Raw genomic sequence first — 22,524 nt, forward strand, 5'->3', positions numbered from 1 at the left:
TACCCGCCTACTTCAGATTTGGATTTCTAGCCTCTTAAATACTTGAGGCACCTAAAAAAAAAAAATAAATTGCTTCTGAAACTCTGACTCCACATTTTTCACAGGAGTCTCCACAGGCACACTTGCTACTTCCAAGCCTAGGACATTATTCGGATATTTGAGAAGTTAATGAATAAGATTGTTACTGATTTGTTATTGAGTTGTTGTTAGTTAGAATTAATCATATTCAATTTTAATAGGAATATAGAATTATAAGAAATATTTTAGCAAAAACTATATATCTATTGCATTTTACACATTTAACCAACAACCAACAGCTGCTGTGAAATCCTCTGTATAACCCTGTACCAAGGCCGGAGGAATTGGCCAAAATCATCTAGTAGGAACATTTAGAACTTAGATAACAAGCTTAAGATTTAAGATAATTTGGATATAGTGTTTATTTGTAGGAGTATATTATAAACTAGAAGAATGTATAAGATGTCAGAATTTCAAATTAATGGGAACTGATAAGTTCTTTATGAAGCAACTTGTAGTTATCTGCCAAGAAACAGTTAGTTACCTGCCAAGGGCCAAACTGCGCAGTATCACCTAAAGAAGGTCAAGAAGTGGACAAGTGAGGAAGACTATGAAAGACCACCAGAGACCTTCAATGCGCATGCGTAAAGGACATTTACATATGCTAATTACTTCCCGGAAATCTAATGAATATGCATAACATTTCTCAGAAATCTAACGAATATGTATGAATAAGTTCAATATAAGGTGTATGATTTTGGTGTTCAGGTGTGCGTGGTTTTTGAGAGGACTCACCCCCACACCCAGCCGTCAATAAAGAAGTGTCTGCTTATCTACACTAAATTGGTGTTGATAAGTTCTTTATTCCAAGTTTTTCGGCAACAAGATCTCAATAATACATTATCTACATCGTTTCAAGTCATTGTCAAATTTATACTAAAAATCTTAGGATGTGAGCAGAGGTCAATGCTTTAAGAAACTACACAGGCAACCCTTGCAGGGAGAGAAAATATCTTCTATGAACTAATGTAGTTGAAAAAATGTAAACATGATTCTGGGCACGTAAGATTTTATTCATGTACATAATAGATAATTCCGCTTTGGTGCACAAAAACATCTTACGGCAAATGTAGAATCTTTATTTTGTCCACAGCATGAAATATTGACATAATAAATACATACAGATTCATTTATTTGTGAAAAATGCAAACAAGTAAAGAAAAAAAATCTGTTTTCATATGGATAATTTGCTTTTTTACTGGGCATATGGCAATCTTTCAAGGAAAACGTAACTCTATGAAGCCACACACCGGACAAGGGAAAAACCCAAATCCGTTGAGTACAGAAACCTCTTACAGTAATCCCAGCATAGCGGTGTGCCGTCCTCAATGTTCCTTAAGCAGAATGGCTACAGAAGCCAACTCAAGACAGGTTCTTGGGAAATTTCAGCATCCTTTCATCCTGAAATGCCTACACCTGTCTGCACAAAAGCCTCTATACCCCTGTACCGCAAGGCTGATACTTTCTGCCTTTGAGAATCCAAAGCTTTATTTCTTTTATTCTTTCCCCCCACCCGTTCTCCCAGCCCCCAAAGGAGAATCCCAAAGGGCTTCCCCATGCCTGGTATACAGGTCAGTTGGCCAAGAACACACTAAGAGCATTGCTGTTACCATATATTATATTCACATGCTGTGCAAAGCAGTCCATCATACCCATCTATCCTGATGCCTTTTTTCCTCTTGATATGAAAAATCTCACTTTACGAATGAAGCAAGTTCAAGGGGAAAAAAAAGCACAAACCAGCACCCATTTCAGGAGTTTCTGCCAAGCAGATATAAATGCTTTGCCTTGCTGTATCATGCAGAACTGATGGTATTCATAGGATTTATATTAATAGGATTGGAAGGAGAGAAAAATACAATTTATTGAAAGTTGTACGGGAGATGTGAAGGTTAGCATGTGGTTCTCCTTACAGCTTGCTGTCCACGCTCATTTAAGCGGACATCCAACTTGGCCTCAGGGGACAACTCCTGAGATAAACCTGCAGTTTGTAAAGCACCTCAGCAGTACCTGGAGTTGAATGGCATAAAACTACGGGAATATGCCCCAGACATTAACAATTACAATCATAAATGCTTAAGGGATGAGGTTAAGCCCGATCTTCAAGGCAATGCTGGGGGCTGTGGACAGCGAGTGCCCTCTCAACACTCCTGTAACGGGAGGACATCAAGGACCGGGAGACCCGCACAGCCTCTGCTGCGGGAGGTGACTCCGGCGGACTCAAGCCCTACTAACAAGTATGACCATTCCCAAGCAAAAACCAAAGGTCTGTCCTCCCGCCCGGCGTCCCAACAGCCACCACCCGGACAAACTCCCCACGGCAGCTCCGCTTAGCGTCTCTTATGCCTCTCTCCCCGCACTCCCCCTCCTCTCGGGATGGGCGCGGACGCCCTCCCCTCACACGGCCCCCAACGGCAGCCGCCCCCAACGGCAGCTTCCCCGCCGCTGCCGCGCATGCGCCAGCCCCGCGCACGCCCCGAGGAGACCCAGGGCGGGGGAGGGGGCCGGCGCATGCGCAGCCCGCCCGGCGGCGGCGGCGCCCACCCCGAGGCCGGGCGGAGCTGCCGTGTGGCGCCCGCCGCGGCCTGCCGCGCAGCTCCCTGCCGGGGCGGGGCCGGCTCCTGCGGCCGCCCCAGCGCAGCCCCCCGCCGGGCCCGTCCGAGCCGACGGCATTTCCGGGGGAGGGAGCGGGGCGCGGGCTTGGCGGGGAGCGGCGCGGCGCGGCGCGAGCAGAGTTGACTATATATGGTCAAAGGCAGGGGAGAGCGGCGGGCCGCGCGGGCGCTTCCTGGTTCGTGCCGCTGGGCGCCGCGGGGCTGAGGCGGCGGCAGCGGCAGCGGCGGCGGCGGGGGGAGAGCGAGAGGCCGGTCCGCCTGCGCTGCGCGGGGCTGCGCTGCGCTCGCCGCCCTTCCTTCCTTCCTTCCCAGCCCTTCCTTCCCAGCGCCACCGCCCGCCGCAGTAACAAGTGGGCGAAGATGCCGTACGAGATCAGTAAGCCCCCGGCGAGGCGAGGCGGAGCAGGGTGGGGAGGCGCGGCGGGGTGTCGGGCTGGGGAGGGGGGGACCGGGGGGCGGCGGCGGCGGGGAGCCCCGCTGGCTGGGGGACCGCCGCCGGCTGGGGGACCGCCGGGCGGCCCTCCGCCGCCCCCGAGGCGGGCGCGGAGCCGGCGGTTCCTCGCAGCCTGCTGACAGCAACAAGTGACCGCGCCTGCCGGCAGGGCGTTCTGCTGCTCGGCTGGCGGCCGGTTACGGGCAGAAATAAAAAACGTCGTCTTTTTTTCTTCCGTTTTTTAATTTATTTTATTTATTTTGTTTTCCCCCTTTCCCGATCTTTTCTTCCCGTAGAAAAAGTGTTCGCCAGCCTCCCGCAGGTGGAACGAGGCGTTTCCAAAATTATCGGAGGTGATCCTAAGGGCAACAATTTTCTTTATACCAATGGAAAATGCGTCGTCATCAGAAACGTTGATGTAATGTATCCTGATTTATTTTGTTTCGTAGTGTAGAGCTTTCCCTAAGTTTCATTTTGTTTCCCAGCCCCTCTCCTTTAATAGCCTGTGCTTCATTCACACTTAGTAATTTCCATTGAGGTCACAGATCTGTGATCAGCAGCGGGGGAGTAAGCAGGGTGCATGACTCAGGCATAAAACCATGGGCAGCGACTGTAAAAACCTGTAGGAAGTCTCGGTACAATGTGCAGGTCTCTCCCTCTCTTTGCATAGGGTTTACAGGCGAGAGACGGGTATGTTCTGGTTGGCCCTGTTTATCTACTTAAGTATCACCATTAGGAAGCTGAGTGTTGTGTTTGCTTAATAAATGAACCCTTTCCTGTTTGCTGTATTGGGCCTTCAGCTTGGAAGAGAAGCATGCAAATACTTGCAACCCCCTATCTTTAAATGCATTAGTCGTAGCTTCTCTCTTTTCTCTCCCACCCCCCACCCCACCCCCCGCACTTCAGGAATCAAAACAGTTGCTTGACTCTGTGGCAAGCTGTCTGCATGTTGAGTTCTCGGCCCCGGTCACAGGGAACTTTTCTCATCGATTAAATAGTTAGAATGCCCCAGTTAATGTTTTCTGTGGTATGGAGGCTTGGGGATTTTTTTCTTCTCTGGTGGTAACTGCAGAAATGTTAAGCGAGTTATTTAAGTGATTTCTTTTCAAAGATGGCATCCCTTTGAGAACTATGGAGGATGCATTACATGTCTAGGCTATTGTCTTGCTACTAGTTCTCAAAAAATACTTTTCTTCAAAGTAAATGCTTTTTCTTTAGAAAATCAAATTCTCCCCTAGATTTACTTTCCTCTTTTTCTGCAGATTTGGTCTGGAGTGGGGAGGGCTGCAGAGAGGCAGGACATACCTCTCTGGAATTTTTAGGTCTCCACAACAATGGATTTGTTTATGGCTGCTTCTGTAAATCACCTCTGTAAATTGACTTCTTGAGCTATTTTTTCCTCATTTATCTCATCACCCCCACTATATTCAGACATTTCTTTGTTGTCATGCCATAATACAGAAATGCTACTAATAACTTCATTCTTTGCAAATTTCTTGTTTGATAACCAGTTTAAATTCATCCACTTCAAAACAAAAATAAGCTCGCACTCTGGTTTCAATGTCTCAGTACAATGTTGTTGTAATAGTGTTTCACTCTTGGTATCAAGAAAAGTTCAATTTTCTGAAACCAGAAGCCCCAGTTAAACGCTGTGGTGGCACACAATGTGATGAGAGAAGACAGAAAAGCCACTCTGCTTACGTTACAGTTTTTGCCCAAGTTATGGATTGTGACCTCCTCCCTTGCACTGTCATTAGTGCTTGTCTGACCCCATTTTGGGGGTTAAATTGGAAGAAAACAATTTGCTTTTATCTTCCTGAATCAGCTCACTGAAGGTTTGCCCAGTGCAGATGTTAGGTCCCAGCATGAGCCAGAACATAGAGCGCATGGTATGATCTGAGCCCAGGCAAGGTGGGATTGTGGGAATTCAAATTTAGACTGTTTAAACTCTCAAGGGAAGTTGAGAATGGAAGTCATAAATCTTTCAGTTTTATGCTGTAATTCACGCTGGTACTCAAACTTACCTAACTGGTGAGGAGAGCCTGCTACTGTTAATAATTGACGGGTGACGCTCTGCAGGCAACTACAGAATGTATTGTAGCAGTAACACAAAAACTGACCAAAACCTGTGCTATGGCTTTTGTGTTGGAGAATGTTGCAGTTTGTTCGTGACCTGACATGGAAGTGTGTTCAGTCTTATTTGAGAGCCATGCCTTCTCTGAATGATGCAGAAGCCTGTGTAGTAGTTTGCAACAAGCAAATAAAATACTGGGAGATCAGCGTGTAAATCCTTGCATGAACAGTTTTCCAATGGGATGGTTGTGCTCTAATTAAAAAAACAGGTCATCAAAATGCAGTGGTGGTGAATATAGTGTTCAGGGTTAATGCTTGATCTTTGGGCATGAGCCAGAGACTTCCTTTAACAAGGAAAAAGTCCTGGAATAGTGCTGGAAAAGCACTGAGAGTCAGAAGGACTAGTGATATTTGTAAGGTGTCATACCTCATTAATATTTTATTGTCTTCATGGGTCTAAACCTACTTTGAAGCTTGGAACTTCGGCTGCTCACTTTCATATGTGGCTCTGGTTTCAGCATTCGAAATAAGCCACATAAGCTCACTCTTCTTGTTGAATCTGGTATGAGGTACTGCATTTGTCCCAGCTAACAATATAATCTTATCCTAAAATCTCTTTAGAAGTGGGGTGGTCTGGAGTTTAGATACCTAAGATATACAAGTTAAAAAACTGACTTTACAGAAATAATGTTATCAAATAGACAGCATTTAAGTTAGCAGCTCTAACTTATTACCTGGTTTCCTGAATCTATTTACTGTATCTTAAATTTGGGAGTCCATCTTTCATTTAACGCCTTAAGTCAGTCTGTTAAGTCCAGTCTCTCATCATCTTAGCTTCCTGGACTCTTTGGGATTCTTGCTGTAAAATAGCAACTACTAATGTATGCCATTACTAATGAATCATGTGGGTTTTTGAGCTCCCTGAACTTGTAGGTGATGCAGCTGTAGCATGGGGAAAACATTATCTTGTCTTGCTTAGCTAAAATCCAGTTGCGCACAAAATGGAGTGTGACATGTATGCTGTAAATGCAGATAATTGTGACTTCAGTCAGGCTATAACACGCTCAAGTAATGTATAAAAGCAGGAGTGAAGAAGAGCTGCTTCTTGCATGAGTAAGCTGTATTCTGTCTCCTGAGATGTAACAGTACTGCAGCAGCAAGAACTCCTGAAAGCAGGAGGCTGTCTGCTTTCTAACACAGCGCGGGTGTTATAGTTTTTCCTGATTGGATGGCTGAATCATACCATAACATCAGGTGGCTTTGTGGTTTGGTTGAATAAATCTGTATTAATTATAGCAGTTAAAATGGATTTTTGTTTTGATGATACAAGTCAAGTTTCTGGAGCTGGAAGATAGCTGTTACCTGGTAGAGAAATTTTTCTAAGGAGTAGCATGCTACTGTTGGGAGCATGTATGCACTATATTTGGAAGATGTGCAGAATGGCTTTTTTATACAGTTAATCTGAGAGTAGATTTTGCCTTAATGTCATCCTTTTTTTATTTGTGTGGCACTTCTGTAGTGTAATACTATTGATCTGCTGACATTGAGTCAGTTTTATTGTCCAACCTGAAACATCTGAAAACATGTTTAAGACTGAAGAGATAAAATTGTGATGGAGTGGCAGCAAATTTCTTTCAGAATTGCAGTACAGCTCTTGATACCAGGGAAAATGTCTTTTCCTGTGCTGGTCTACTAGCTTTTTAACCAGATTGTAATCAGCAAGAAAGAGCAAGCCTTGCATACCTCATTGGTTACTGAGTGATCTTGAGTATGTGGTGATGATTAACAGCCGTGCAATATGGTTAACCGTATGCTTAATTTTCATGTTCAACTACACAATTTTTGGATGTGTTGGAAGTATTGGAGAGGAAAGGGTCACAGCAGTTCTGGCTGTTAGAGGAAATACTTTGTTTCAGTTAGAAATCAGTGTGTTGTTTTAGTTGTACTGGATAGCAGTGTTCTGCAATATGTACTGCACTTCTCAGTTTTAGACAGCAGTTCAATTTAAGCTGAAGGAAGGGTGTGAGAGAAGGAGTGTGAGGAGAAATTCTGAATTTTGTCTGTGAATGTCTGATTTTATACTCCTTTGAAAACCATGAAACACAACTTACTTTTTTCCTTTAAACTAGAATCCTGCAATTGCTGACATCTACACTGAGCATGCCCATCAGGTTGTAGTCGCCAAGTACGCTCCCAGTGGATTCTACATAGCATCTGGAGGTAAAGTATCAATGCGCATGCTGCATGAGATATGTGGACAGAGCTGTTAAAGTGCTTGATGCAAAAGAGCAGTAACGCTTTGCATTTATGTACAGAATATACATAGTCAATGTGACATGCTTCAGTGGATTTACGTGTACATGCCTGAGGGAGGAATGATTTCTGTAGTTGTTCTTCTAACCTCTTTCTAAAGCAGAGAGTTCAATGAAGTGCTTGGTGTTTTTAAAATTTGTTATTTAAATCAAAAAGAACCTGAAAACTAACTTTAAATACTTAGTCTGAAGTGTTAAAGAAAACAAATCTTAGTGTAAGGGATGACTTGTGTACATGCAGCAGAATGAAAAGTTATTTCTGAAATACAGGACTATTGTTTCTGTTTGTTAATTAACTTCCATACTTTGGGGGCAGGGGAGGGATTCTAGAAGAGTGTATACTCCTTTCTTTTCCCTCCCCCTTTCTTCCTGACCAAACTTGGCAAGGCTTGGCATGATTTTTCTTAACATTTGTAACCTGAACTAAAAGAGCTGTCTTTGGTAAGTTAGCAGGGAAAGAGGCTGTTTCTCAGTTTCCGTGTAATGTATGTGAATCAGTAGTCTAAGAATGAGTAACATGAATTTCTACAGCACGAATTTCCTGGATTGTTAGTGGAAATGGTTAGAGTTTTTGATGACTTACAAAGAACTAAAACCCTTTTTTCATAGAAGCTTGCTTCAAATAATTGATCTTTTTTCAGGATGACTGGTGTACAGTTGAAGAATATTGATAAATACAATACTATAACTTGCATTTCTTAAAAATTATTGCAGTTAATCTATGGATTTTTTTTAAAAAAATCTGCTAGTCATTGTCAATTAGAAATGTTTTAGAAGCAAGTAATGTGCCCAAATACAGAAATACTTTCTAAGTAATATATCTGAAAATAAAACATTCTGAATATAAGCTTCTTAGGGAGTCCACAGTCATGCACAGGTCTTAGTAGAATCGGAATTTCTCAGCAATTTGAAGGGAACAATATTTTTAAAATGTAAAATGTTCTTTTCTTCTTGGCTTCCTGCATATCAGAAAGCTGTATTAGAATATGTGTCTTTTGAGTACTGGGGAAGCTTTAAGAACACTGATAGCATAGCTTCCCCCCCGCCCCAAAAGGAAGCAGAGCCAGGAATTTCTTGGCTCAGTCTTGTGTGTGGACCATATGTCAAATTGAATACCTTCTTAAAATCCAGTTTGTATTCTTTATTCTACAGACTTGGTGCTCTAGGTTTGTGCTGTACCTAATCCTCAGAATAACCATCTATTTTGTTCTTGTAGCCTTGTAGATTTTCAGTCCTCTGTAAAAGAACAGTAATATATACATAGCCTGATCCGTGAAGAAGTTTTTCATTAGTGATCAGCTTAAGGAAGCTCCTTGTTCCTAGGGGTGGAGTATTCAGTTGACTCTTTTTTCAGAAGTTGTCTGTCATACCCAACTAAATGAGTTTAAGCTGCAATATTTCTCTTTCAAAAGTCTTCTCTGTCATTTATAAATAGTTTGTGATACTGCTGAGCATGAGGTCTGAAGATAGTATCAGGCTGTTTAAGCTGTTTCTAAGTATAACATGTAAGATTCATTTCTCTATCTATAAATTTGCATTAGCCATGCAACCTGCATTAATACTTCATGTGCTTGATGAGGCAGACCTTAGGCAATATGCTTTGTGGCTTTTATGGTAATTTCTCTTACTGCAGTCATAATAGATATAGTAATGGGAGATACCATGAAGTTAAAGCTATATGTGTCCTGTCTATTAATAGATTGAGGAAACAATTAGATTTTGAAGTCCACATTAAAATTCTGCTTTAATAACAAATTCTGTATGTAAAGTGGAGGACTCTGCATCTGTCCTTTTAGCAGAAGTGGAGAAGATGAGTCTGTGATCAGGTCCCAAGGATACAGGGTTGCTGTGTGTTTAAATTGAACTGTAAAGATGCACCGATAAACAGTGAACAGAACTCACAAGTGTTCTGCTGAGGTGAAAGGTACATATTTTAGCATGTGGTTTATTCTAAAACAGTGGCTTTTATGAAGGGTCCCATAGACAGAATTTGCTCTGTGGGTTTCATTAGAGATATGTAAACATGTCTGTGTATAGAACAATTCCTCTGGTTACAGTGCTGCACCACAGTAATTGCTCTGAACAGAAGCAAGCTCTAGGGCTGTGTAATACTGAGAGAAAACAGTGACCAAAGAAGCTTTCATTATATTAAGTCTTAAATTGTTATGACCTGTGCTATGTCTGCTGCTTGTGATGTTATCACTTTTGAATATTCTGTTGGATTCCTTTGCAGTAATCCAGATAGTGCAGGTATCCATATGCAACATTGTGTACATGCTTCTGTATAGCAAAAGTATGCTGATGAGTGTACATGAATTGAGTTCTATGGGCAGAAATCTCTTTGTATGTTTACATATACTTGGTATTTGTATGCAAAATGGGTTTGCTTTGAAGGCCAAAAAAGCTGAGGTATGAATTTTAGTGTATCAGCCACTGTCCACCAGATTGCTCTCTTACTGTAGGTGTAGGTTGGCTTACTTCCCAATTAAGTGTGGGTAAGCTATCTTATAGCTGCTGGGGAGGTGGGGCTGGTTTGGAGTTGCGGGGTTTTTGCGTGTAACACAGATACTTAACACATACTGGCTGATAACATCAGAGTTCCTACCCTCTTACTGTGCAATTTTTTCATGTCTGTTTGCAAAAGTTGGCTCTGTGTGTTGTATTTATTGCTGCATGTCTTGAACCTTGATATCAGGTTAAAAATGAAATTCAGTGAAACAGATGTAGTCTTCAGCATTCTTAAATCAAGTGATTTGTAGTAATTGTAATAGGGTAAGATAATAGGTCCCTGGTACAAGTGTTCAGTGTAGCTGAAAATCTGTATCCTGGCAGATTGTTGAATCATGTGACCGAGTCATGCTGGAACAACAATAGTTATATTCTATTTTATTATGGCAGATGTCTCTGGAAAGCTGAGAATCTGGGATACTACCCAGAAGGAACACCTACTGAAGTATGAGTATCAGCCGTTTGCAGGAAAAATAAAGGACCTTGCCTGGACTGAAGACAGCAAGAGAATTGCTGTGGTTGGAGAAGGAAGGGAAAAGTGAGTAATTCTTTTGTGTGTGTGTGTGTGTATGTATATATATATACACACACACATATACTGTAAACCTCTGTATTCTAACAAAGCAGGTTCTTTGCAGAAAGCTTTTAATTCTTCAAGGGAAGAAAATCATGGCTTGTTCCCTGTTTAGACTTCAAGTTGTGCTGTTCTGCAGCAGAATTCTTTATGCAGTATTTGACAGCTGTAAAACTACTTGGAAAATACAGTTGTTAGAATTGCTCAGTTTAAAATTGTGTGGGTCTTGTTTGTTTTTTAGAGGTGGGTATTACATTGAATGATAGCTGTTCAGTATGCCTTTTGGTGGATTTTTTTTTTTCCCTAATTATGATAGAGTAGGAAGGCTGAACCACAAGACAATTCTCTTCCTCTTCTTTCACCGTTTGCAAATTGAGAGGATGTGATTGAATAAGAGTAAAAAAATAAAGAAAAAAGTGTATCTGAATTTTCTCCCTCAGCAACATGGCCATATTTTTAGGCCTTATTATGGTAATTAAGAGAAAATCATAACCAGTTGTCCTTGTCTGACTAAATGAGGTGCCCATTAGAGTCAGGTTTGTGCCCATCTTTTAATGTTTAAAGACTGACAGATCTTTAAGGCAGAGTCCAGACCAGGTAGGCTTATGACTAAAGGTATGAAAAACATGGTGTGGTCCTGTTCCCTGACCCCCTGCACCATTTTTTAATCACCATCATGTATTGTGTCCTGATATTTGAGAGAGATTAGTTGCTTTGTCCTCCCTCCCTCCCTCCACTCCCATCTGCCCCTGGGTGGATACGATATAAATTTGCTCTCCTACTTCAAAAAGTCTGCCAGTTTCCTGTTAGGTGGCTGTACTTTCAATCTAGAATTTTGCTGAAGTGATCCTATAGAACCCATTTTAATAGCGATGCCTTGGCAGTTTAATGGCACTGTATTGATTATACTGATTTTTTTTTTTTTAAGGTGATTTAAAGTTAGAGGTGACAAAAATGCTGTTACAAGTCTTCTTCCTTAAAACTTCAAGTAATAATAGCTGTAAAAGTGATTGTATCCAGTTTAGGCTAAATAATCAGATAAATGATCAGATGTCATTGTTATCCTAGCTTCCTGAATTCTGTGTAGTGACTAGTAATAAATAAATAGTGACTAATAACTTAACTGCTTTCTTTTATAAACTGACAGACTTACTGAAGAATATCTTTTGGATCTCTGAATTTTAGCAGCTTTATACATAAAACTTGCTTGTCTGTCCCCTTCAGCAAATGTCTCCTGCTGAAGATTAGGTTCTCTCTCCAGCAAGATCTCAAATATCCTTCGGGGAACTATGATGCGCTTGCGTGAGATTGAGATGACCTAATTTCTTTTCTTTGAGTGCACTCAAATCTGCTGTTTGCAGATGCTCAAGGAGTTAATCTACATGTAACTTTTATGAATTACAGTTTTGTGTGCTTTTCTAACTAGATTTGGAGCAGTATTCCTGTGGGATAGTGGTTCTTCTGTTGGCGAGATTACTGGGCACAACAAAGTGATCAATAGCGTGGACTTTAAACAAACAAGACCATATCGTCTGGCAACTGGCAGTGATGACAATTGTGCCGCTTTCTTTGAGGGACCGCCATTCAAGTTCAAGTTTACAATAAGTGTGAGTTTAAGTTTAGATGTGACTGTTAAACTGTGCAGCAAGTTGACTAAAAGCTTTCCAACAAGCTTGCAGTTCTTGTTGCAACTAGCTGTTATAACAGAAGTTCTTAGCTCCCCCTTTTGAGGCATAGTTGGTGTCAAGTGGCTTTCTTAAACCCATGTATGAGTATAACTGAAGGTTTGTCTCAGGCCAAAAAAACTTAAATAAATGATTGGTTAAGAAGACGACCTGAAACACTTTTTCTGGGGGTTTTGGGGGGAGTTTTGGGTTTGTTTTTTTTTAAATGGCTTTTCATCCTCTTCCATAACTTAAGTAGGATGTTTCATTGGCCCTATTGCTGCTTTCTGAGCTCTGCTTCCCAGTGCAGACGTGTAGAATTTCTTAATACTCTTCAAGAAATGCGGTGGTGTGAATGGAATTTTCCAATCTTCTTAAGACTGTTCAAATCTGAAATCCCAGGGCAGCTTAGGAAGGGTGAGTGTAGATGTTTGAAAACGTAACTGCTTTCTACAGTGAGGAATGGGTATGTAACTTCTGTGGTCAGTTTTCCGTTTCTACACTTCTTTTCACCTTTTTTTTTCTTATTCTACTAGTTAAAAATCTCTTACATAAATGAAACAAAGCCTGGAACTACCACATTTAAGACATTCATTGTTACTTGAGGCTAAAGAAAATAAAAAGTCAAAAGCTTCTGCAGCCGTTTCTGATGGCAGAGGACATGTCTCTTGCCTCAAAAAAACTATTGCAGAGATACTGAATGTTACTGCAGTAGCAAATTCAAAGTGCTTAGTTCTTATTTTATTTTTAAAAACACAGTAGTAGGCCTTTTATTTTTTTAATTATGGGCCTTGAGTAGTCTTCATACACTGACTTTAGTAAGGATTCCGTTCCAGTTCTAGAAAAGGAATTGTTTTGAGCTCTGCAATCCAACGAAATGATGTAGTTGCCTAATATATTTCTGAACTTAAGTTGATACTTGCATTTTGCTAAGCTTGTTCTTTTGGAACTCTGAAGTCTGAATTGCTTACCAGTGCTGCTTAGACTGCTATGTGATGCAGTCTTCCTTTTAAAATGATATTTGAGTTGATATATGGGATTCTGGTACAGGCTGTTACATGGTTTAGATTAAAGCTTTAGGTGTCATCAGAAAAAAAAATAAATCTATAGTTAAAGAAAGTAGGTTAGAACCTGCCTTTTATAATACTAAAAATAGTCTCCCAAATCTCTTTGCGTGGGAGCTTTGGCCTCATTGTGGTGCTTCCCTATTTAATGTGTGTTTTCTAGTTAGCATGGTTTGAATAGTCTCCTACTTGTAAATAGTCTATTTGGGGAGCATACATCAGTCTTGCCTGGTTACTTCACAGATCTGCCATGTGTAGTCTCCCAGAAATGGAAGTTCAGTAAAATAATCATCTGTTCTTCATGCCTGTATTTTGTACAATAAGAAGGATGAAGTACTCTTCTATGCATAAACTTACTTGCACAATGAAACAAGAGTCAAAATCTGGAGAATGTTGTGGAAGAATTCAGTGACCAGAGGTGAAGAATCCCATGTTTGCTTGAAGGATGCAGCTGAGGGTTTTTTCTTACCCATCTCTGAAACTGGGTACTCATTCACCTGATATTGTGCTGAGTTGTTTGAACTACATCAGTACTGATGTCACAGTTTCTTCCCTGGACTGTTCTTGATCCCCATGATCCTCTTCAGATGGAGGCTAGACTTGCTCTGTAGCAATTCTCTACAGCCTGCATCTCTTACACAGCTAATTTATGGCTTGCATGCAGGAACTTCATTGTTACTGAATTATCTTCTATGTAAAAAGGTCTGTTGTCATTTTGTGTGCTTATTTTTACTTTTTTCCTATAGGACCATACACGGTTTGTGAACTGTGTGAGGTTTTCTCCTGATGGGAACAGATTTGCTACAGCTAGTGCAGATGGCCAGGTAAAAAACAACCCTTTTTGTAGTGATTTTAGTATGAGAATAATTTCTTGTGCATTTTAAGAACAGGATTTATTATTGTAAAATCCATGTTGCTTTTTTTCATGCCAAGAAATGACTTGCTTAAACTTTGAAGTATTCTCCTATAAAGCTGTAACAACTGATGTCAACCAGACTATTCTCACTCAGCCTTTTTCCCCATTCCATCACCCTAGCATATTACTTCTCTTACAGGTTATTTTGGCAGGAGCAAATTAGACTTTTGGAATACCTATGTCCTTGTTACGATACTGAGAAGTCTGGCTGAAATACTGAACTCATAGATAGCACCCCAGCTCCATGTGGACTCCATACTGATAAGGGCAGATTTGGCAATGACACTGTTACCACAGGTGACTGCTCCTAAGACGGCAGATTCCCATGACTGCAATGCTGAGCAGCTGCCATCACAGCAGGAGTCAAAAATGTAACATATTCCAGAATTTCAAATGTCAGGATCCAATGTACAGAGGGGCTTACTGTGACTATTTACAATTGTCATCTCATTTGTATAGTCTTAAATATTAAATGCAGGAATATGCCTCTTCTTCAAAAATCTAGTGTTTGATAAACCTGCAAGCAGTCCATGTAACAAAAGAACAATCTGTGCAGTGCAAGTTACAGTGTTTCAGTTCTTGGGGTTTTTTTCTGTTACCGCTTTTCCCTTTAAGTTATATGTCTGTGTGCTCCCTTAAGATTTTTGTCTACGATGGGAAGACTGGAGAGAAAGTGTGTGCTCTTGGTGGAGGCAAAGCTCATGATGGAGGTATTTATGCTGTAAGTATCACTTCATTTTTGCAAATGATCTGTAGTATTTCATTGCCAAGTTCATGGACCATGAATTCTTGCAATAATAAATGCACTTACCATCTTGTGGTGACATTTGTTTTTTTACAGATTAGTTGGAGCCCTGACAGTAGTCAGTTGCTTTCTGCTTCTGGAGATAAAACTGCTAAAATCTGGGATGTTGGTGCTAATTCTGTTGTCAGTACTTTTAACATGGGATCAAACGTGTTGGATCAGCAGCTGGGTTGCTTGTGGCAGAAAGACCATTTACTGACTATCTCCCTGTCTGGCTATATCAATTATTTGGACAAGAACAATCCAAATAAGCCTTTACGTGTCATAAAGGTAGGTTAAACTTCTGTCATTGCACCAGTTTCAGCAATAAAGGGACTCAGTGGTTGAAGTTGTCTAGATGGAATAGTATCTATTAAAACATGGTTTTGTTAAATTAGCATTGCCAGACAAGTTATGTGTGACTTTTGCAAGTCACGTGAATCAGGAAGTTAAAATGTTACGTGCCTGATACTGTGCTTTGTGCAAATACACAGACTTATTTTGGTTTCAGTTAAGGTTATCAACTTACCTTTCATAGCAACTTTTAAGCATTCCTGAGATGAGAAAAAGAAATACAGCATAGATAGAAGACTACCAGTGATGTCTCATTCTGCCAGAACTAGTGTATTGTGAACAAGGTGACTAGGGCTACTGTGCAATTGAGCTTTAATTTTAGGATTTAGAGTTCCCTGACGCAGCACTCTCACGGGAACTTACATTTTTACATGAACTAGAAAGAGACGTCCCAGATTCTTGCTATTGCAGCTATAATTCTGGCAGTTGATGTGGGTACATGACCATATTTAGTCCTCTTCCCTGAATCATAAAGTGCCTGAAAAGCAAACTTTGTCGATGAAAAGGCCATGAAAATATTTTGGCCCAGCAGGCTAATAAGGATATTCACAGCGCCTATGCCTTCTCTTCAAATAATAGTGCATGGAAATAGCAATGCTGCAACAGTTAAACAACTGCTCTGTTAATTAGTGATTTGTATTCTGGGTGACTTTTAATGCTTGTGAATAAAATACGATATTTTCTGAGTAACATGTAATTTTTCTTAAATAGGTTTCATATATGTATGTGTGAAGATGAAAAATTGCCATTAATAATTATTATTGTGTCCCCTTCACAGGGCCATAGTAAATCAATTCAGTGTCTTACAGTGCATAAAAATGGTGGAAAGTCCTATATTTACTCTGGAAGTAATGATGGTCATATTAATATCCTTTGAATGATAGTGATATTTCTTCTAGCCTTATAGTCTGAGAGTGCTCATTAGGAGAAAAAAAAAAGCTTTGCCAAAGACAAAACCTTATGTTTATTGGACACAAGTGAATATTTTATGTCTGAAGCAGTTTATTTTGCTTTCCCCTTGCTTGTCTGTTTTACTGGTTGCCTTTACTTGCCTGCTAAATATAAGCCAGTTCTTAATTTCCAATTGTCACTTCTTTGTGGTAGATAGATTGTTAGTATGGAGGAGCAAGTAAATAAATTGGCATCTTGTATCTTTCCACACATTCTGTCATTCATGCAAAATATTCATTGCTGTCTCTTGCTGTTACATGCAATAGGCAGGTAGATCTTGGCATATGTTGGAAGTCATGTATCTTGTTTTTCAGATGTTCAGGACAAAAAGATAAACTCTTGTTGACCTATCTCTGACCCATTAACATGGATTTCTCTTTATAGTTGTGTTTTTCCCACCTGTATTAAGGTGTGGTTTTGAAGTTCTGTGACATGTTGATTGGGTTCTTTATTTGGTATGTCAAATGTCTTTCTCAGGCTTTCTCACTACTGAGGAGAACTTGTACTTCTTCTTTTGACTCTTATTTCGGTCCTGTTGGTTTTTGGAGCAAAACACTGGTAATGCAGCCTCGTTCCTAAAGGGCAAGTTAAAAGGGATGTGTTCAGTTAGAAGACTGTTGGCTTTTCTTTAGCGTTCTGAAGCTTATATATAAAACTGCAGTCCTTCACCCTGCCTGCCGTGATGCATTAAAATGGCGTCACATTGGTGTCAACCATTGTAAATATAGGACTTGTTTCTTTACAAACTGGTAGTATCCTGTTAATAGTTCAAACTGATGTTAACATATAAAATCAGAGAAAGCCAATGTCGCAGGACTTTTAGCTGTAATTCTTTAAATTTCCTATTCTTGGACCTAATGCTAATTGTTCCTGTATTTGCTACTGTTTGTGGTAAGTCATTTAGCTCACTACAGAGCATCAGAGGTTAATTTAAAAAATATTTTGAGGTTGTGAGGTTCGTTGAACCTTGGTACAGGTTGCCCAGGGAATTTGTAGTCTCCATCCCTAGAGATACTCAAAACCCAATGTAACGGGCACCCTGTTGTAGCTGATACTGATTTGAGCAGTGGGTTGAACTAAATTATCTCAAGAGGTGCCTTCTAACCTTAGCTATTCTGTCAGTTACTTAACTTTTTTGTGTTACTGTAACTGACTGCACCAGTATCTTCAAATGTTCCTTAATTCTACTATGCACATTATTGGGATTCTGAAACTGGAGAGAATGATGGCTTTTCTGGGAAAGGCCATACAAACCAGGTTTCTAGAATGGCAGTGGATGAAATGGATCAGCTGGTCACCTGCAGTATGGATGACACTGTGCGCTATACCAACCTTAGCAAGAGGGACTACAGGTTAGTTAAAATGTTGCCTTTTATTGTAGTATTGCGGCCCTAACTATTTCCCAGCAAGAGTTTTGTTGATTTATATGGTAAAGAATTTTATGCTGCAGTTTATTCAGGCTTTAAGTTACCATGGAAACTGTAGAAATGATTGCTGTACCAACTTTGCTTTTTTTCTGTGATAACAAGAAATGCATCCCAGACTTCTCAATTTGTCTCATCCCTTCCACAGGTTAGATAGAGATCTGCCTTGTATCAGGTGGCTTAGTTAGGGGACTGTGGGAAGGGTGTCTGCTTTATGGTTCACAAATACCCAGCAACATTGGTAATAGATGTGGGTAGCAGGGGTGGGACACAGCTGTTTCTTCATGGAAACCACAATTGAGGCAAAAAACTTTAAGGAATCCTATTAAGATCACCTAGCTAGGTTTTTTTAAAAAAAATACTCTAGTGTACTAACATTGACTTTCATTTCAAAGGTGTGTTACCTGATCAAGATACTAATGCTTTAAACAGTAAGCAGAAGGAAACTTTGCAGATTGTTAAAAGAATTAAATTATGCATGTTCTTGATCATTACTGGGTGATTATTTGAATAGACAATTTTAAATAACGGTAGGCATGGAATAATTTTTTTTATGCTTTATGCTTCCTGCTTCTCCACCGTGGCACCCCTTCCTCCAGTGGCCAGGATGCTGTGAAAATGGATGTTCAACCAAAATGTTTAGCTGTGGGTCCTGGTGGTTATACTGTAGTTCTCTGCATTGGACAAGTAAGTGTTAATTTGTGGATTATCAACACAATTGGTCTGTTAATGCCATGTATGGTAGCGTGATAGTTTCTGACAACCTGTTTAGTGTGGGATCACCTTGCATATCTGCAGAATTTCCCAATAAAAGCTATGGGGAACATAATTAAGCAGGGTATTTGATAGGTTTGTCTTTTTGCATCCTGTACCAATTTCACAGTTTTATGTATAGATGTAAATTTCACATGGTCCCTAGTGTGGAGGCATCAGAATTTGTTACCAATACAGCTTTGCTGGAAGGCTACACCAGTCTGAATCATGCTCTTGCCTGATGTTTTCAGTGATGTGATTTTTGAGGAAAGGATGTCTTGCTCCTGCAAATTTTTTTTTTTTTTTTTGCAACTAATCCAACTAATCAGCTAACTAATGCTGTTGTACAGCATAGGTAGCTCTAGCTTGCTTGCCAGTAGTATTCAGATCATGCAAAACCAGACACATTGTACCAGGGCTATCTTGTGTCAAAGCATGCTTAACTTCTAATGATTTATGCCTTCTGTATGGATGCTGGTTTTATGCTTGGGACTTTCAGTAGTGTCATCCAAACCTGTTTTCTATGTGAGTTATAATTCCAGTTGTCCATAGTATAGAACAGGATTGGAAATAGCCCTTAAAATTTAACATTGCAGTATTAACTTGTTACTAATTTGGTCTTGCCTCCTTTCCTTTAAGAGTGAACCAGGAAGGGAGTAAGTATTCCTAAAAATACTGCTTTGTCCGTGTTTTTCATGTTCAAACCAAATGAGGCGAAGCTGAAGGCAGTAGAGTGTGCCCTGCGCTACCTAATTTAGAGCACATAAGTACTCCAGCACAGCAGATTAGTCAGTCACTGCACATAGGCTTTTTTTTAAGACTCAAACTGTTCCCTTAAGATCAGAATATAGTAAACTTCTGAGCAATCAGAGTGGATCAGTATTTGTGACTAAGCAATGTGGCTTAGTCATAGTTCTGTATTAGGCACTTAGAAGAAGGGTCTTAGTTTCTGGTTTTCTATTTACAGATTGTCTTGATGAAAGATAAGAAAAAATGTTTTGCGATCGATGACCTTGGCTACGAACCAGAAGCTGTAGCCATTCACCCTGGAGGAGGTACAGCAGCAGTGGGAGGAGCGGTAAGGTTGCACTTCCTAAAACTGTACTCCTTTTGAACATTGGAACTAGTAACAGAAGCATTTAACAATAGTAGATGTGTTGCGTTGAGCAGTAGTAGGTAGCAGTTTGTAGCAACAGCAGTATTGTAACAAGTAAACTATGTGTAGCTGGTATGTCTGGCTTTCCTTCCGCAGGTTCTCCCACCGTTGTGACCTGATGTCTATTTCATTTTTTTATCTTATATTTGCTCTTTTTAAATTATCAAATTGTTTTTACCCAGCATATGCTTGAAGTAGGCAAATTCTAGAAATGAGATCTATATGCTAGACTTGGTTGATTGTAGCCAGCATAAATGACAGCTTCTTTAAACTATTTCTTAATATAAGCACTACCAGATAGAATTGATGCAAAAAGTTCCAGAAACACAGTAAGCCTTGCACTTTCTATTGTAAAGTGATTTTTGTACTTTCCCTCTTTCTTCACTACTAATTTGCAGGATGGGAATGTCCGTTTGTATTCAATCCAAGGAACCTCTTTGAAAAATGATAATAAGTCTTTGGAAGCTAAAGGTCCTGTTACTGACCTGGCATATTCTCACGATGGTGCCTTTCTTGCAGTCTGTGATGCAAACAAAGTTGTCACTGTCTTTAGTGTCAGCGATGGCTACGCGGTAAGAATTGTTGTATCAGGAGTTTTGGTTTTTTAAAAAACAAATTGACTGGCATCTCATGTCTATATCTGTTGTGGTGAAATACAGTATAGCTAGTGAGACTTAATTGTTAAATCATTGACGTTAAATCATTTCTGTGACTGTCTGTTTACCTGGTGTTTTGAGTTAGGCTGCTGTGAAAAGCAACACTATGTAAAGCCTCCAGATCATAAGAATAGGCGAGGAAATGTACAGCATAAGTTGGCTACTGGCAAAACACTCAAACCCATCCAAAAACATACATAGAGTTAAATGGGGGAGGGTTTGGATTTCCATAGGCTAGCAGTAGTTAAATACAAAAGATTACAAAGTATGCACGTTCTTTATTCAGCATACCTTAGGGCAGGGAATCTTCCTTTATCCTTCAATCTAGTGGCTTTTAACCAAGAACCAAAAAATGGGCAATTTCCACTTTTTAGCTGAGCAGTCAATATCAGCCTGTAAAGTCATTAAGCTTTGACTGAAACCACGCTGAAGTAAAAAATGCAGGATGGCATTCCACAAAAATGTTTCATTTTCTAAGTAAAAATTGAGAGAATCTTGCTTTTAGAAACATCTGTGGGGTTATTTTAAAAGCCTCTGAGCAAGAAGTGATGTTGTATATGTGCTTTACAGATCCAGTTTTCATAGAAAAACTCTTAGTGTTTTTTACAAAAGGATTGGAATTGTATTGGGCTGATAAGTGTTTAAATAAATAGCATAAAATAAAGCCAAAACTCGGTTTATTTAGGGCATTCATCTGTACCCGAGATGTACATTGTCTGGAATCTTGCAGTAGCTTATTGTGATGCTACACATTAAAAGCCAGCGATATCTTGAAGTAGCTTAAACTAATGAAATAACACTGTATTTCTAACTTTCAAATAGGAACATAACGTCTTTTATGGACACCATGCAAAAATTGTTTGTATTGCCTGGTCACCAGACAATGAACACTTTGCTTCTGGAGGCATGGATATGATGGTATATGTTTGGACCGTAAGTGATCCAGAGACCAGAGTCAAGATACCAGGTATGTTTTCTTCAAAATCTTAGTTTTGAAAGTTGCTAGTAGTTCTTGAAATCTAACACAGTACCTGTTTTCTAGGACTAATGGTAAGAAGGGTTTGAATGTTCCCAGACTAATTTAGCCTTTATGTTAATCTCTAGCTACAATAGCCAGAACTCTTCTGTTATGTTATTTTGTAATCACTCTTAAAATGCACTACTAGTATTTAAAGCAGCTGAGAATCACATTTGGAATATGTGCTAAATTTATTTTGTCAGCCTAGCCTTCCTAATTGTTTTCTATTACTTCACACTGCCGTACAGATGCTCACAGACTACATCATGTAAGCGGCTTGGCGTGGTTGGATGAACATACTCTGGTAACAACATCCCATGATGCTTCTGTCAAAGAGTGGTCTATCTCCTACAATTGAAATAAGCCCTCTCTTTGGAAGGACCTAATCAGGGACTAGAACTACTGCAGTGGAACATAGCATTTCTCTTAAAGAATCTGTATTGGCCTCTGGGTCTGCTATCATATCCTCATATCTTTACAGGGTGTTCATATCTGTAATTAAATGTACTTTGAAAGCTTTAGCCAGTAACAGTTTGCACATGAAGAGCACTTAAATTATGTCTGGAGCTTAACCTTTGTGCTGAACATTCCAGAGGCAACAGCCGAGCAAGTTGGTGTGAAAGATTCAGGTGTGAAAGATTCAAACTCAATCAGTTCTTTTCTAACCAAGAAACATGAGACTGTACAGCATGAGAGTAATACTTCTCATTTTTTCTAATTACAGAACATTTCTGTACTAACGGTCATAGTAAGAGTATTTAGTTGTGATCTGAAACCAATCAAGCTGTGTGCAGCTACTGTATATTGCTTTGCTTCTCTGTACTGCACCAAACTGTTGCCTCAGATTTTCTCCTCCAGATAACAAAATGGGGTACATACATAATAAACTTTTTATGTATTTCATGTCAAAGCTTTGTGGTTTATTTTAAGGTGGAAGTGTGGAGTTTTGATGTACTTACTGTTGTGGGTATAATGTTTACAAATAATTGTTGTGGCAACTTCTTGCTTCAGAAACACATTTGTTACTTTCATGAACTAAGAATGTCTGGTCATTTCAATGTCAGAGAAAAAAATCATTCTGTTTCAAAGATTAAAAGATATTTTCTGTTTGAAGGAGGAGAAGCATGTTATTGTTTAAATAAATGCAGTACTTCTACCACCTTTTCAAAAATACAGGAATTAAAGTGAAGC

At 39.9% G+C, this 22,524-nt stretch overlaps 1 protein-coding gene across 1 annotated transcript; it reads left to right on the top strand.

Annotated features, from left to right (window-relative positions):
* The first annotated feature begins 2,756 nt into the window (after window positions 1-2,756).
* On the top strand, window positions 2,757-22,243 carry WDR1 (WD repeat domain 1). The gene is made up of 15 exons (XM_049834817.1): window positions 2,757-3,069; window positions 3,423-3,544; window positions 7,329-7,419; window positions 10,410-10,557; window positions 12,020-12,200; window positions 14,068-14,145; window positions 14,878-14,958; window positions 15,079-15,312; window positions 16,154-16,241; window positions 17,522-17,678; window positions 18,350-18,437; window positions 19,471-19,581; window positions 20,058-20,231; window positions 21,138-21,282; window positions 21,582-22,243. The coding sequence occupies exons 1-15, from the start codon at window positions 3,054-3,056 to the stop codon at window positions 21,689-21,691; spliced, it is 1,824 nt and encodes a 607-aa protein (XP_049690774.1). The 5' UTR covers window positions 2,757-3,053; the 3' UTR covers window positions 21,692-22,243.
* The last annotated feature ends 281 nt before the right edge of the window (window positions 22,244-22,524 follow it).

Source organism: Accipiter gentilis, chromosome 3 (genome assembly GCF_929443795.1).
Source record: "Accipiter gentilis chromosome 3, bAccGen1.1, whole genome shotgun sequence".
Lineage (NCBI taxonomy): Eukaryota > Metazoa > Chordata > Aves > Accipitriformes > Accipitridae > Astur > Astur gentilis.